This window comes from Acomys minous (assembly GCF_964271855.1).
Source record: "Acomys minous genome assembly, chromosome: 13".
In the NCBI taxonomy this organism is placed as follows: Eukaryota; Metazoa; Chordata; class Mammalia; order Rodentia; family Muridae; genus Acomys; species Acomys minous.
In genome coordinates, this window is record NC_140495.1 from 41,977,734 (window position 1) to 41,992,976 (window position 15,243).

At 45.0% G+C, this 15,243-nt stretch overlaps 1 protein-coding gene across 2 annotated transcripts in view; it reads left to right on the top strand.

Annotated features, from left to right (window-relative positions):
- Nucleotides 1-241: 241 nt before the first annotated feature.
- Nucleotides 242-15,243, top strand: part of SLC17A5 (solute carrier family 17 member 5) — a 44,743-nt gene continuing 29,741 nt past the window's right edge. The window contains exons 1-3 of one of the 2 annotated variants that reach the window (XM_084751796.1): nucleotides 242-426; nucleotides 10,608-10,804; nucleotides 13,095-13,328. In XM_084751796.1, coding sequence (XP_084607922.1) covers nucleotides 333-426; nucleotides 10,608-10,804; nucleotides 13,095-13,328 — 525 coding nt within the window. In that variant the 5' untranslated portion in view covers nucleotides 242-332. The remainder of the gene's footprint in view (nucleotides 427-10,607; nucleotides 10,805-13,094; nucleotides 13,329-15,243) is intronic. The other variant, XM_084751795.1, reaches the window with a different exon arrangement.

Genomic DNA, 15,243 nt, shown 5'->3' on the forward strand with positions numbered 1-15,243 from the left:
CTTCCCTAGCTCTCTTTAACTGCGAGATGCTACCCGGTCGCCGCCTTTAAGACCAGGGTGCCTGGCTTTTGCTAGGGGTACAAGAGGCCTGGACTCCCGGCCGCCTGCGACGCACCACGCAAACGCCACGCCCAATCCAGCCCCGCCCACACCGGGGTTGCCCGAAGCTAAGATGGCACTTTAGGAATAAGCACCCAGAGATGGGCGGAGCCTAGGTGACGTATGGGGGTGGAGCCATGTCCTGCTCCACCCGGCCAGCTTGGCGGGGGGCTGTCCTCCCGAGAGCTCTGTTGGCTGAGCAACACCCTCAGCACATCTGCTCCCCAGGCGTCATGCGACCCCTGCTTCGGGGTCCCGCGGTGAACGATGAGGAGGAGACCTCAGACAGCACCCCGCTCCTGCCGAGCGCCCGGCAGGCCGAAGCGGGTGAGCCGCGGGACCACCGAGAAGCTGCTAGAGGCAGCGTTCCGGGAGGGCGGGTGGTTCCCGGCCATGGGCACCTCGTGAAAGTGGCTGTGAGATCGGGGCACAGGTAGCAGATGCAGCCCCGTGGGACGGGACGGAGCTGCCTGTGGAGCTGGCGGGGGGCTGAAGCAGTTCGGGGTTGAGGTATCCCAATGAGCAAAGGGCCAAAGTGCCGCTCGCTTGCCTCCAGTGGCCGCCAGATTTCCGCTTATGCAGGTCTGCAAGGCATGTGATCTTGGCAGCTCCTTGGGCAGGGAGGGGGGGGGAGACAAAAAACAAAACAACAACAAAAAGAGTTAACAGCTGTTGAGTGTGCGGGGGACAGTTGCATAATCCCGCGAATATCCTTACTTTGCTGTAAGAGACCAAAAATATTGCAGACATTTCCATTATTCCCCTCCTCTATCGGACTACAGTTTAAATTAGGAAATAGATTATTCTCAAGATAAGATATCTGTCGCACTCACGGTTAGGGTTAAGATAATGTGCCAAAGGTCTTGCGGGCGGTACTTGAAAAAAAGCATCTTCCCTGACTGGCTGGGTATGTAACTGAGTGGTAGAGTCCTTGCTTGGTCTCCCTACACATCCTCCCCCAAAACACAAGTATGTGTCTTCACTGGATTTCGCTACCCAACGTTGCTTCTTGAACGTTACAATAGGCTTGCACGCATTCAAGGATACAGGTGCGAGAAAGACTTGAACTGGAAGTTTGTCTTTTGTTTGTTTGTTTGTTTGTTTGTTTTTCGAGACAAGGTTTCTCTGTGTAGCCTTGGCTGTCCTGGACTCACTTTGTAGACCAGGCTGGCCTCGAACTCGCAGCAACCCACCTGCCTCTGCCTCCCGAGTGCTGGGATTAAAGGCGTGCGCCGCCGCCGCCGCCGCCACCACCACCACCGCCCGGCTCCGTGGGTGTGTCTTTTGTTAACATTACCTAAGGCTTCTTTCATTCCTAACTGCTTTAATCATAAGCATCCTTCCTACTTGTGTGGGTAAACTGTCTTACTCTACTTTCTGACAGTTCAGACTGCTTTGCTCGGGCTTTTGGGGGACTTGTTTTTGGTCTTGTTTTATTTTTAGAATAGTTTGGGGATTGGAGAAATGGCTCAGCAGTTAGAGCACAGGATGCTCTTCTCAGGGACACAAGTTCAGTTCCCAGCACCGACAAGAAAGCTCACAGCCGTCTGTAACAATGGCTCCAGGTGATCCAACACCCTGCTCGTGCCTCCTAGGCACCAGGCATGCATGTGATACACAGACATCCATACAGGCAAAACATTCATATACAAAAAATGAAATTCTAAAAAGAATGTTTTATTTTATTTTTATTTGTTTACATTACATTTATTTTTGGTTTTTGGTTTTTGTTTTTTGTTTTTGTTTGTTTGTTTGTTTGTTTTTTGAGACAGGGTCTCTCTGTGCAGCTTTGGCTGTCCTAGATTCACTTTGTAGACCACGCTGGCCTCGAACTCACAGTGATCCAGCTGCCTCTGCCTCCCGAGTGCTGGGATTAAAGGTGTGCACCACCACTTCCTGCCTAAAAGAATGTTTTATTTTGTAAATTTTTTTTTCTTTTGATTTGTTGGTTGGTTGGTTGGTTTTTGGTTTTTCAAGACAGGGTTTCTCCATGATTGCTAGGATTAAAGGCATGCACCACCAGGCCCGGCTCTTCTTTTGGCTTTTTTGAGACAGGGTTTCTCTGTGTAGCCTTGGCTGTCCTTGAATCACTCTGTAGACCAGGCTGGCCTCGAACTCACAGAGGTCCACCTGCCTCTGCCTCCAGAGTGCTGAGATTAAAGGTGTGCGCCACCACTCCCGGGTTTATTTTGTAAATTGTAAGGCAGCAGTGGGTTGAACTTAGGACCCTCGTTTTGTTGTTGTTGTTTGTTGTTTGTTTGTTTTGGTTTTTTTTGGGGGGTTGGTTGGTTGGTTTTTTTTTTTTTTGAGACAGGGACTCTTGTATCCCAGGCTGGCCTTGGCTGCTGTGTATCCTGCCTCTGGCCCCTGCATGGGTGCTGAGCAGGCATTCTGTGCTCTGGTTTACACCTCCAGCCCCTTTTCCTTTCTTCTTGGGTTAGAATCAAAGCTTGGCACTTGGTCTTGCCATCACTCTAGATTCCCTTTCCCTGTGCCTTGTCATCATGTCTGTCTTAGCGCCAACCACCTCCCTGCAGACACACAGCACTTGAAGTCACACACCTGGCCGATGGCTCCCCTCCGTTTTGTATGGACATCTGCCTTGTTGGCGGTTCTGTGTGTTCCACTAGGAGCCTGGTGCCCCACATAGCTTAATTTCCCACAAAAAAAATCACAGTTATTTTTATTTTTATTTATTTGTTTGTTTATTTACTTTTGGTTTTTAGAGACAAGGTTTCTTTGTGTAGCCTTGGCTGTCCTAGACTTGCTTTGTAGACGAGGCTGGCTTTGAACTCACAGTGCCTCTGCCTCCCGAGTCCTGGGATTAAAGGTGTGGGCCACCACGCCGGCTCACAGTTCTTAATTTAGAGCTGGAGGTCCAGGATCCAAAGACAGCAATGATAGCAATCCAGTTCCTGGGGTTACTGGGTCCTGAGTACTGTTCTGTGTAACCGAGTTCATCTTTAAAACATGGGTAACACGAGCTCAGTACAGTAAGCTCTCGGGAGCATGAGCTGTTAGCAAGCCCAGTGCCCACTGTCCCACGCGGTACTATTAGTTCTTAGATTTGGATCAGGAGACAGCCCTAAACTCCACCCCCACCCCTCACCCCACCCCCCACCCAAGCGTCCCTCCTTTTCATGCCTCTACGCCCCCACCCCCGCAGCTGCCTGGCAACTTCTGCTCACTGAGGAAGCCTGGGTTAAATATCCCTCCTACGAAAGGACCCTCCCTGCCCATCTCCCAAGATTAGTGGGATTCCTTTCTCCCTTACATAGGTATGTAGCACTAGATCTTACCGGAAAAGCTTTCTCAGAGCTGGGCAGTGGTGGCGCAGTGCCTTGGGAGGCAAAGGCAGGAAGATCTCTGAGTTCAAAGCAGCCTGATCTACAGAGTGAGTTCCGGGATAGCCAGGGCTACACAGAGAAACCCTGTCTGGAACCCTGCTTCTCCTCCCCCCCCCCCCACACACACACAACCCCTTCCCCCCTGTCTGAGGTGTGGAGGTGAGGATTAAGTGAGTGTACACTGTCATTTTCTGCGGCATTTAATCTCCACAGCTCTGTAGACGCCACTGGGGAAACCAGGAATGTTAAACACAGGGTTGTCCCTTCAACCCTAGAGGTCTATAACCTGTTTTCTGCGCAGAAGGCTGGACTGGATGCAGTTGATAGCCTGGTGACGTGCGCTAGCTGTAGGGCCAGCCCACGCCTGACTCCCTTAGACCATCACACCTATCCCAGACTCCTCCTGCCTACACCTTTATCTGTAGCATCCATCTTTATAAGAAGAGGCGATGTGTGCCTTGCAAAGAACTTGGATGTAGTAATAAGCGTTATCTGCGCATGCGTTTGAGTTAGTCTTCACCAGGAAACTTTTCCAAAATCAGGGCTGTAGTTACATATGAACTGCCCAGGGTTTAAAACATCACTTACTCCTGAGTTGGTTTGAGCCAGATTTCCTTCTTGCCTCACTCTGCTGGCCCTGGTGTTTGCAGAGACCCCTACAATCAGCACCCAACATGAGGGGCTTGGCCATCGGAGAAGGTAAGAAAAATTTTCTTTACATAGACGCAGAAGGCAGGAATTTGCTCTTCTTGCCCAAGGATTCAATTTTTGTTTTTGTTTTTGTTTCTGGTTTTTCAAGATGAGGTTTCTCTATGTAGCCTTGGCTGTCCTGGACTTGCTTTGTAGACCAGGCTGGCCTGGAACTCGCAAAGATGGATTCACAATCTTAAGTGAGAGACTGGGTTCTAATCAGTCCTCTGAGACAAAGAACTTTATACAATTATTGAACCAGTTGTTAAGACCCAGAGGAGAGGGCTGGAGAGACAGGTCAGCGGTTAAGAGCAGCTGCTCTTCTGGAAGGAGCAGGGTTCAGCACCCAGCACCCATATGGCAGCTCACAACTATCTGTAACTCCAATTTTAGGGGATCCAGTACCTTCATATAGACACATACACAGGCAAAACCAAGAATGCACAGAAAAGTAAACAAATTAATAGACCCTGAGGGGAAAAAATGTTAAAAGCGAGAGCTCTGCAATTCTGTACAAGTAACTAAAATTTAATCCTTGGTTTCCAGACCAAGTAACTATTCTTGTTAAATATTGGAAGCATGTAAGTACTAAAGGGAGATAAATTTTCTGCCAAGTATTTTACAAGCTAGAGTTTAGTAATATATTTCTTGGACCCTATCAGGAAGATTTTTTTTTTTCTCGAGACAGGGTTTCTCTGTGTAGCCTTGGTTGGTCCGGACTTTCTTTGTAGACCAGGCTGGCCACGAACTCACAGAGATCCACCTGTTGCCTCTGCCTCCTGAGTGCTGGGATTAAAGGCATGCACCACCATGCCCAGCTCAGGAGGATTTTCTTGTTTTGTTTTATTTTTTGTTTTTTTGTTTTTTGAGACAGGGTTTCACTGTGTAGCCTTGGTTGTCTTGGACTCGCTTTGTAGACCAGGCTGGCCTCGAACTCACAGCGATCCACCTGCCTCTGCTTCGCGAGTTCTGGGCTTAAAGGAATGCGCCACCACGCCCAGCAGGAGGATTTTTTTTTAAGAGAGAGAGAAAAGAAACAAAGAGACAGAAAAAAGAATCTTTTGTGCCAGGACACGTCTTACAGGGCAGGTCTAAGGAAGTCCCAAAGCCACTTAGTCTTCCTGACCCGCCGTCGGGCACTCGTCTGTGTACATTTAGGGCTCATCCTCCTGAGCCATCTAACTGGAACGTCAAGTCCTCTAGCCCTGCCCCCCTTCCTGCTGCCCGGTCTAGAGTGGCTTGGTGCAACACCTGTGTTCCAAGGAATAGTGAGCAGGGCCCTGCTGCCGCCGCAGGAGCTAGTAAGTCTAGGCTCCCCCAGAGCTTAGGGCTTTTAGGATTTTGTTTTGGTGTGTGTGTGTGTGGGGGGGGGGTTTGCTGCTTTGTAGACCAGGCTGGCCTGGAATTCAGAGATCCACCTGCCTCTGCCTCCCAAACGCTGGGAATAAAGATGTATGCCACCATCACCACCCCTGGCTGTTGTTTTTCTTAAGAGAGACTCTCAGGGCTAGAGAGATGGCTCAGTGGTTAAGAGCACTGGCTGTTCTTCCAAAGGTCCTGGGTTCAATTCTCAGCACCCACGTTGCAGGTCGCAACTGTCTGTTGTTCCAGTTCCAGGGTATCTGACACCGTCGCACAGACAGAACATCAATGTACATAAAGATAAAGATATTTAAAAAAAAAAAAACCAGACAGGATCTCACTATGAAGCACTGGCCAGCCTGGAGCTCACTCTGTACACCAGGCTAGCCTTAGAACTCACAGAGATCCTCCTGCCTCTGCCTCCTGAGTGCTGGGATTAAAGGTGTACACTGCCACCACCCAGCTCCAGGTGGCTCTTCTAAAGGACAAAGAATATATGCTTTATGTATAAATTCCAAATGCTCCACAAAAAAGATTATGCTCACCCTGGTTGTACAGCGCAACATCTGACCTTGTAACCAGTCAGCTTTTGTTAGCTGTTTCTCATAACAGCATTTTGTATTTTAATTCAATATAAATTAGCACATCAAAGGTAGAAATGCACTGAGAATAGGAACAGGCCCAACCTGAGAGCGTATTTGTGATTACTAAAAGTTCACTTGGGGTTTTTGTGGGGGTTTTTTTGGTATTTTTGTACATTACAAAAAATTTTTAAGTAACAATGTATAGAACATTGAAATGGATTTATTTAATAAGGAAAATAGTACATTGGAATAACGTTTTTTAAAGTATTCTGTATAATATGGTGGCCAAGAAATGCAAACATAATTGCATGTTTTTCAGACTCCCTTGGAGACCTCAAGGGGTTAAATAAATGTGTAACCAATAGGAGTTAGCTTGTTTTGCCGTTTTTACCTAAATTGTTTTTGGCGTGACCTGAGGATCCATTACATCTGACTGTCTGCAAAATGTTGTGAAGCCTAAAGCCTTCCAGCAAGTTCTTCCTCTGGGAGACCATCAAGCTTTGGTTTTGTTCATAGTTTTATTTCATTTACACTATCAGTTACATGTGTATTTTTTTACATGTAGGAGAAACCCAATCGCTTTTTTCTTCAAGATTTTCTGTAACTAGTTCCCGCTACATCAGAATGTCCTGTTAATAGGACAGTATTCTTCTTTTTCTTTTTTTTTTTTTAATTTATTTATTTATTTATTTATTTGGTTTTTCGAGACAGGGTTTCTCTGTGTAGCCTTGGTTGTCCTGGAGTTGCTTTGTAGACCAGGCTGGCCTCGAATTCACATCGATCTACCTGCCTCTGCCTCCAAAGTGCTGGGATTATAGGTCCCGCAAGATTCCAAATCTTAAATTTAGATATAAATCTTTATAATTTAAAGACCATGAATTTGAGCTGCTGGGAATTGAACCCCGGTCTTCCGGAAGAGCAGTCAGTGTTCTTAGCCACTAAGCCATCTCTCCATCCCTGGTCAAATAACTTTGTATACATTTTTCTTTCAAGGACCCATTACAACTAAAAAAAAATGATAATGGTCCAGCTTATATTAGCAAACACTTGAAAGAATTTTGCAATCTCTGGACTATTAGTCATGTTACTAAAACCCTTACAACCTACAGGGTTTAGCTGTTGGGGAATGACCCCATCAAATACTTGGTAAATTTTTAAAATAAAAGGGAGTATACCACCCAGATCCCCACATACTTCGCTACATTTAGCTATGCTGACTTCACTTTAAAGGATAATGCTTTTTATGATGCCCAAAAGCATTTTGCCCTAAAGGAGACACACCTAAAGTATGTGCATATATATGATATATAAACGCACATACATATACATACATACATATATATAAAAGAAAAGGTCAATGGTAAAGGCCCAGTGTTCTTTATCCCACATAGCATCAAGTCGAGGTTTCTTTCCAGAAAATGCACGAAGTCCCGGATGGCTCCCACTTCCATGCGTCCGAATAGGGCATCATCAGTGCACAGAGGAATCATCTAAAGATAGGTGACAAGCCCACCAAGAGGAAGAGGAAGCCAAAAACTTGGCAAAACGTCCAGGCATTACGGATACAGCAAGGATACAATACAACTGACCCCAAAATGATGCTCCCACATGGCAGCTCTCGGCTTGTTTGTTACCTGTTGGCTCCGTTTATTAACAATTAAACTTTATTATACAACCCAACTAGCATATACAAGAAGGAAAAAAAATACCACAGAGCCTGAAGGCTGTTTGTCAGCGGGGATAAAAGGCACACCTGTGTTAGGAGAGAGTGTGTTATTGTTTAGCCATACTAAGGGTTGGTTTTAGGCTTTTTTTTTTTTTTTTTTTTTTTTTTGCCAATCCCAGGAATGGTTACTGATACACAAAGAGAGGTCTCAAAGATGGCCGGTGTGACTAGTATAACTACTAATATTACAGTAAAAATCTTAGCAGAAATTAATCAAGAGATGGGTGATTTGAGGACCACCGTTTTACAAAATAGTGCTACGATAAGTTATCTATTGCTCAAGCATAATCTTGGTTGTCAACAGTGTCCTTGGTCTGTGTTGCTTTAATGTGTCATATTTTTCTCATACTATTGATGGTCGAATTAATAATTTGCGTAAAGAGATAGGCAAACTCTCTCAAGTGACCTTTGAATGGACATCCCGGCTAACGTGGCTTTCTCCTTTGCTTTTATTAAAATTCTCTTATGCTTGCCTATGTTAATTAGGCTAGCCATAGAGACAGTGCGTTCAGCCATGGCCACTGTTTTTTTCTTTAAAAAGTTAGATGTGGGGAGATGCAGAGGGCCCGAGGTCCTTGTGCTCACGGATGAGCTCCATGGGAACCTAGGATGTTAAACAGGGTTGTCTGTTCAACAGAAGGGTGGATACCTGTCTTCTGCCCAGATGGCAGGGATTAGATGTGATTAATATCCTGGGTACCTGTGCTATCTGTAGGGCCAGCCCACACCTGCCTCCCCCAGACTTTTATGTTTATCTCAGACTCTTTCTTCCTAGACTTTTATCTTTCGCTTTCTCAGTCAGTAGAACCGAAGCTAATGGCCTGGGCCTATTTCACTTTTAGTCTGTGTTCGCTGTTACACCCACTCCACGTCCCTGTGTTTATAAAGCATATCGCAGGGGCTGGTGTTTGTTTTGATGAGTGCTTTGTTCGTTATGCTAGCATGATTTTGCTTTGAACTCAGTGTGGTGGGTATCCAGTGCACCGGCTCTCTCAGCCATGCAAGCTTGCTTTACCTTGGATCAATTTCAGAGAACATCCCAATTTTCTAGACACATTTCACTTTCTAAAAATATCTCTGACTAAATGGATTTAGAGTCACAACCATTTTCATAAACGGTATCAATTTATTTTTAGTATGACTTTTAAAACTTTGTAGTCATGTATTTTATTTTCTGATTATTGACAGTACCTCAGAAGGGTACCTGACCTATAATGTTTTAAGGATTGTCATTAATACTTTGAAATACTTTGCTTACCTTTTAAAGTTTTAAAGTTCATTTTGTTTTGTTTTTGTTTTTGTTTTACGAGACAGGGTTTCTCTGTATAGCCTTGGCTGTCCTGGACTCACTTTGTAGACCAGGCTGGCCTCAAACCCACAGAGATCCACCTGCCTCTGCCTCCTGAGTGCTGGGATTACAGGCATGCACCACTGTGCCCAGCTTTTTAAATTATTTTTCTAATTTATTTTTATGTGTATGAGTTTTGCCTATATGTATGTCTGGGCATTGGATTCTTTGGAGCTGGAGTTTCAGACTGTTAGGAAGCCAGGGCACACCCCTGTAATCTCAGCATTCAGGGAGGCAGAGGCAAGCAGATCTCTGTGAGTTCGAGGCCAGCCTGGTCGACAGATTGAGTCCAGGACAGCCAAGGCTACACAGATATAAAGTAATGATAGTACAAGCAAAAGTAACATAACATAGTTTAGTGCAATAAATTGGTTTTTTAAGACAGAGTTTCTCTGTGTAGCCTTGACTGTCCTGGACTCTCTTTGTAGACCAGGCTGGCCTCTAACTCACAGTGATCTGCCTGCCTCTGCCTCCCAAGTGCTGGGATTAAAGGGATGCACCACCACCACCCGGCAGTTACCCATGTTTTAATGCTCTCACATGTTAAAGTTTTCCTGATGGGCTAGGTAAGACGGAGTAAATCTGTGTAGATAGTCTTAATCTTGGGCTATTCAGAAAATACTGATTAGTAATGTGTATAGGTATTTCTTTAAGAACTGCCTTTTTCAGGGCTGGAGCAATGACTTCATAGTTAAAGAGCCCTTACAGCTCTTAGAAAGGACCTGGGTTCAGTTTCGAGCATCTACATGGCTGCTAATATATAATTCATAACTCCGGTTCCAGAGGATCTGATGCCCTCTCTGGCCTCTGTGGGCTCTGCACAGTATGCAAACATACATACAGGCCAAATACTCATACATAGGATATAAAAATAAATATATCTGCCCAGCATGGTGGCACATACCTTTAACCCCAGCACTCGAAGGCAAGAGTTCAAGGCCAGCCTGATCTACAGAGTGAGTTCCAGGACAGCCATGGCTACAAAAGAAACCCTGTCTTAAAAAAAAAAAAAAAGAACCAGGTGTGGTGGTGTAGAGGCAGGCGGATTTCTGTGAGTTCAAGGCCAGCTTGGCCAACCTGGTCTACAAGTCCAGGATAAAGTAGGGCTGTTGTTACACAAAGAAGCCCTGTCTAATGCTGGGCATGGTGGCGCATGCCTTTAATCCCAGCACTTGGGAGGCAGAGGCAGGCAGATTATTGTGAGTTCGAGGCTAACCTCGAGTGAGTCCAGGACAGCCAAGCCAAGGCTAACACAGAAAGACCCTGTCTTGAAAAACCAAAAAAAAAAAAAAAAAGAGAGAGAGAGAGAGAGAGAGAGAGAGAGAGAGAGAGAGAGAAAGAAGAATCAAATAAATAAATTAATCAAATAAATAAACCTTTTTTGTTTAAAATTTTCCTTTCATGATTTAGAGATCATGTAATTTAATGTCTTCTCCCACTCTTGATTTCAGCTCCAGTATGCTGCTCAGCTCGTTACAACCTAGCAGTTTTGGCTTTCTTTGGTTTCTTCGTTCTCTATTCATTACGGGTGAACCTAAGTGTTGCATTAGTGGACATGGTGGATTCAAATACAACTCAGACCGATAATAGAACTTCCAAAGAGTGTCCAGAACATTCTGCCCCCGTAAAAGTACACTACAATCACACGGTAAGTGCTAGATCTAAACAAAAACTTGATTAATACTGAAATATATATATTTTTTTTTAAGATTTATTTATTTATTAGATATACAGTGTTCTGCTTGCATGAACACATGCACACTGGAAGAGGACAACAGATCTCATTATAGATGGTTGTGAGCCACCATATGTTTGCTGGGAATTGAACTCAGGACCTCTGGAAGAGCAGGCAGCGCTCTTAACCACTGAGCCATCTCTCCAGCCCTATTGAAATATATTTTTAAAGATTTATTTATTTAATATTATGTATACAGTGCTGTGCCTGCATGTACACCTGCAAGCCAGAAGAGAGCATCAGATCTCATTATAGAAAGTTGTGAGCCACCATGTGAGTGCTGGGAATGGAACTCAGGACCTCTGGAAAAGCAGACCTTTGAGCCATATCTCCAGCCCAATAATGAAATCTTTACAAGTAAAAATAGTGGGGGGAGGGGGAGAAATCTGTCTTTATTCAAAAGAAACCAAAATATTTGTTTCTGTATCTTCTCCCCAGACCAAGATCTTTTTCTGCTTTCTAGGTAGTTAGTTGAACAATTAAATTAAATAATTATAGCTTATGCTGCCACATACACTGATCTGTTGGGAAAGTAGTTTTTCCATTTCCTGGGAACAATTTGAAGAAGCTTCATTGGTACATCAGAAAATTGGATTGATTTTTGTTTGTTTGTATCTTGAGAAAGTTTCTCTCTGGCTGCCCTGAAACTCATTCTGTAGACCAGGCTGGACTCAAACTCAAAGATCCTCCTGCCTCTGTCTCCTCAGTGCTGGGATTAATGGCGTATGCCACCGCCAGCTCTTTTAAATCTTTTTTTTTTCTGAGGGGGAGGGGAGTTTCGAGACAGGGTTTCTCTGTGTAGCCTTGGCTGTCCTGGACTCGATTTGTAGACCATGCTGGCTTCCAACTCAGAGAGATCCACCTGCTTCTGCCTCCCTGCATGCTGGGATTACAGGTGTGTACCACCTCCACCAGCTTGCTATTCTAAATCTTTTTTCTTTTTTAAGATTTATTTATTATGGGATTGCACTATCCGCACGTACACCAGAAAAGAGCATCAGATCCCACTATAGGTGGTTATGAGCTACCATGTACTTGCTGGGAATTGAACTCAGGACCTCTAGAGGAGCAAAATAGTGCTCCCAACCGCTGAGCCATCTCTCCAGCCCCTGTTCTAAATCCTAATAAGTATCTTCTCCAGGACATTATGTTGCCTCGGCTGTCACTATGTAGACCAGACATACCACAGAGATACATCTACCTCTGCCTCCTGAGTGCTAGCATGAAAGGCGTGTACTGCCGCAGCCCAGACCAAGCCTGTGGTCTTTTCTTTTGAAGCTCAACTGTTCCTCTTCTAGTCTAGTGTCATAGAATGATACACTTCTTTTTTTTTTAAGATTTATTTATTATGTATACAGATCTTGTTATAGATGGTTGTGAGCCACCATGTGGTTGCTGGGAATTGAACTCACGACCTCTGGAAGAGCAGTCAGTGCTCTTAACCTCTGAGCCATCTCTCCAGCCTGAATGATACACTTCTTAAAGCTTATGACTTTCAGGTCTTTGTCCACGCACTTCTGGAAACCACATGTCGTAGGGACTCACCTGCCTTCTAGAAAGCTTGTCTTACTTAGCTTTGGGGGATGAAAGACCCCAACCAAAAGCAACAGCTTGCAGTCCCTCATGAAGGGAGGTCAGTGCCAGAGGCTGGAGGTCAGAACTAAAGCAGAGACCACAGAGGAACACTGCTAGCTGGAACGCCCCCCCCCCCGCCCCCCTCCCCCATAACCTGGTCAGCTTGCTTTTGTCTACAGAAGCCTAGGTCATCCCACATCCACCATCAATCAAGAACATGCCATGCACACCGGCCTTCAAGCCTGTCTCATGGCGCCATTTTCTTCACTGAGGTTCCCTCTTCTCACCTGACCCTAGCGTAGTATGTCAAGTTGAAAAAGAAAACAAAACAAAAAGGCCACAACAACTTGCATACTTTGCAATCCGAAGCAGGAGTTTAAAATTTCAAAGTTGGAAGGATTGTTCTTCTTTCTCCTTTTTTTTTTTAAGATTTATTTATTTATTAGGTATACAATATTCTGCCTGCACATACACCTGCAAGCCAGAAGAGGGCACCAGATCTCATTATAGATGGTTGTGAGCCACCAATGTGGTTACTAGGAATTGAACTCAGGACCTCTGGGTGAGCAGTAAGTATTCTTAACAAACTCTGAGTCATCTCCCCAGCTTTTTTTTTTTTTTTAAACAGGGTAAAAAGTACCAGTGGGATGCAGAAACACAAGGGTGGATCCTCGGCTCTTTCTTTTACGGCTACATCGTGACACAGATCCCTGGGGGATACATTGCCAGCAGAGTCGGAGGGAAGCTGCTGCTGGGCTTCGGCATCTTGGGCACTGCTGTCTTGACCCTGTTCACACCCTTGGCTGCAGACTTAGGAGTGGTGGCCCTTGTGGCGCTCAGAGCACTGGAAGGACTCGGAGAGGTGAAAATTTCATATATAAGTGTTTTGTTTGCATGTATGTGTGTCTATGATGTCCGTGCAGGTGCGTGCACAAGCCCGAAGAGGGTGTCATGTCTCCTAACAGTGGCTGGGAGCCATCAAGGGGGTGTTGGAAAACAAACACACCCCCACCCCGTCCTCTGAAACAGCAGCCTTAACTGCTGAACCATCTCTCCAGCCAAGAAAACAGGTTTTTTTAAAGGACACAATAGCCATGCTTTAGAAAACAGGGGAATAAACCCCTGTCACAATGGCTAAAATGGTCCACACTTACCTTGTATACATATATCTTGGCTTGTTATAAGCTACCACAATATGGGTACTGACCTGAGCCCAGGTCCTCTGGAGGAACAGCCAGTGCTCTTAACCCCTGAGCCATCTCTCCTGCCCCTGTTTTGGTACATTTTATAAAACATGTTGTTAAATTGCCTTATTTTACAAAATTTGTTATTTATGAAACTGCCTCTTTATCATTAGTTCTTTCACACCCCCTCACCCACACCCTACCCCCAGTCTTCTAGATTAGAGATGACTAATTTGTAATTTATCTAACTATACCAATTTACTTCTAGGATTCTTCTAAATGTTTATGTTGTGAATGAAATATTACTATTTGTTTTTATGCTATTCATTTTTAGTTTTTTTTCTTATCTGATTTTGCTTCTGTGCAAGGAACCAAACAGACTGCAGATGTTGTCAGTGGCTGACCCTACAGCCCCATTTACAAACCTTTATCTTTCTATTCCTCTCCGTGCCTCCTGTGTCTCTCTCCATCTTAACCGAGTGGATAATGGTCTTAATGGATCCTCTCCAGGCTGGAGAGATGCTCAATGATTAAGAGCCTTTAATGCCAGCACAAGGTGGCCACCAGGTCAGGCTCAACTTAAGGAGGCTGTGGTAGGTAGCATCGCACTGCAGTGCAGTGGAAAGAACACTAGAGTGCAAGCGTCAGCTTTTGACCAGTAGGTTCCACGATCTCAGTAAAACACTAGGTGAATCCTAATCAGTAGGCCTCAGTTACGTCATTCCTGTCTGAGACGTCAGGGCCTGCCCATCCTCAGTCACCGGAATCATGCACAGCTCATATGTGCTGAGATTTCTGGAAAGCTGTGGAGATTTTCAACCTCTAGTTTATTTTTTATTTTTGTCTGATTGTTTGGTTGGTTTTTTGTTTGTTTGTTTTTCGAGACAGGGTTTCTCTGTGTAGCCTTGGCTGTCCTAGACTTGCTTTGTAGACCAGGCTGGCCTTGAACTCACAGCCATCCACCTGCCTCTGCCTCCCAAGTACTGGGATTAAAGGCGTGCGCCGCCATGCCCGGCTCAACCTCCAGTTTTATTTTTCATTTGGTTTTTGGTTTTTCAAGTCAGGGTCTCTCTATTTAGCTCCAGTTGTCCTGGAACTCAATTTGTAGACCAGGCTGGCCTCGAACTCAGAGAGCCGCGTTTCTTTGCTTCCTAAGAGGTGAGACTGAAGGCATACGCCACCACACCCAGCCCCAGGTTCAAATTTTAAAGTTTTTGTTGTTGTTGTTTTTTGGGGGTTTGTTTTGTTTTGGTTTTGGTTTTGGGTTTTTTTGGGGGGTTTTTTTTTTTTTGGTTTTTTGTTTGTTTGTTTGTTTGTATTTGGCTTTTCGGGACAGGGTTTCTCTCTGAGGCCGTGGTTGGCCTAGACTCACTTTGTAGACCAGGCTAGCCTTGAACTCACAGCCATCTACTTGCTTCTGCCTCTGCCTCCCAAGTGCTGGGATTAAAGACTTATGTGCCTCCACGCCAGCTCTTAAAGTTTTGTTTGTTTGGTTAGTTGACTTTTTTGTTTTGTTTTGTTTTATTTCAAGACTGGTTTTCTCTGTGTGGCCCTGGGTGTTCCGGAACTTTCTCTATAGACCCATCTGGCTTC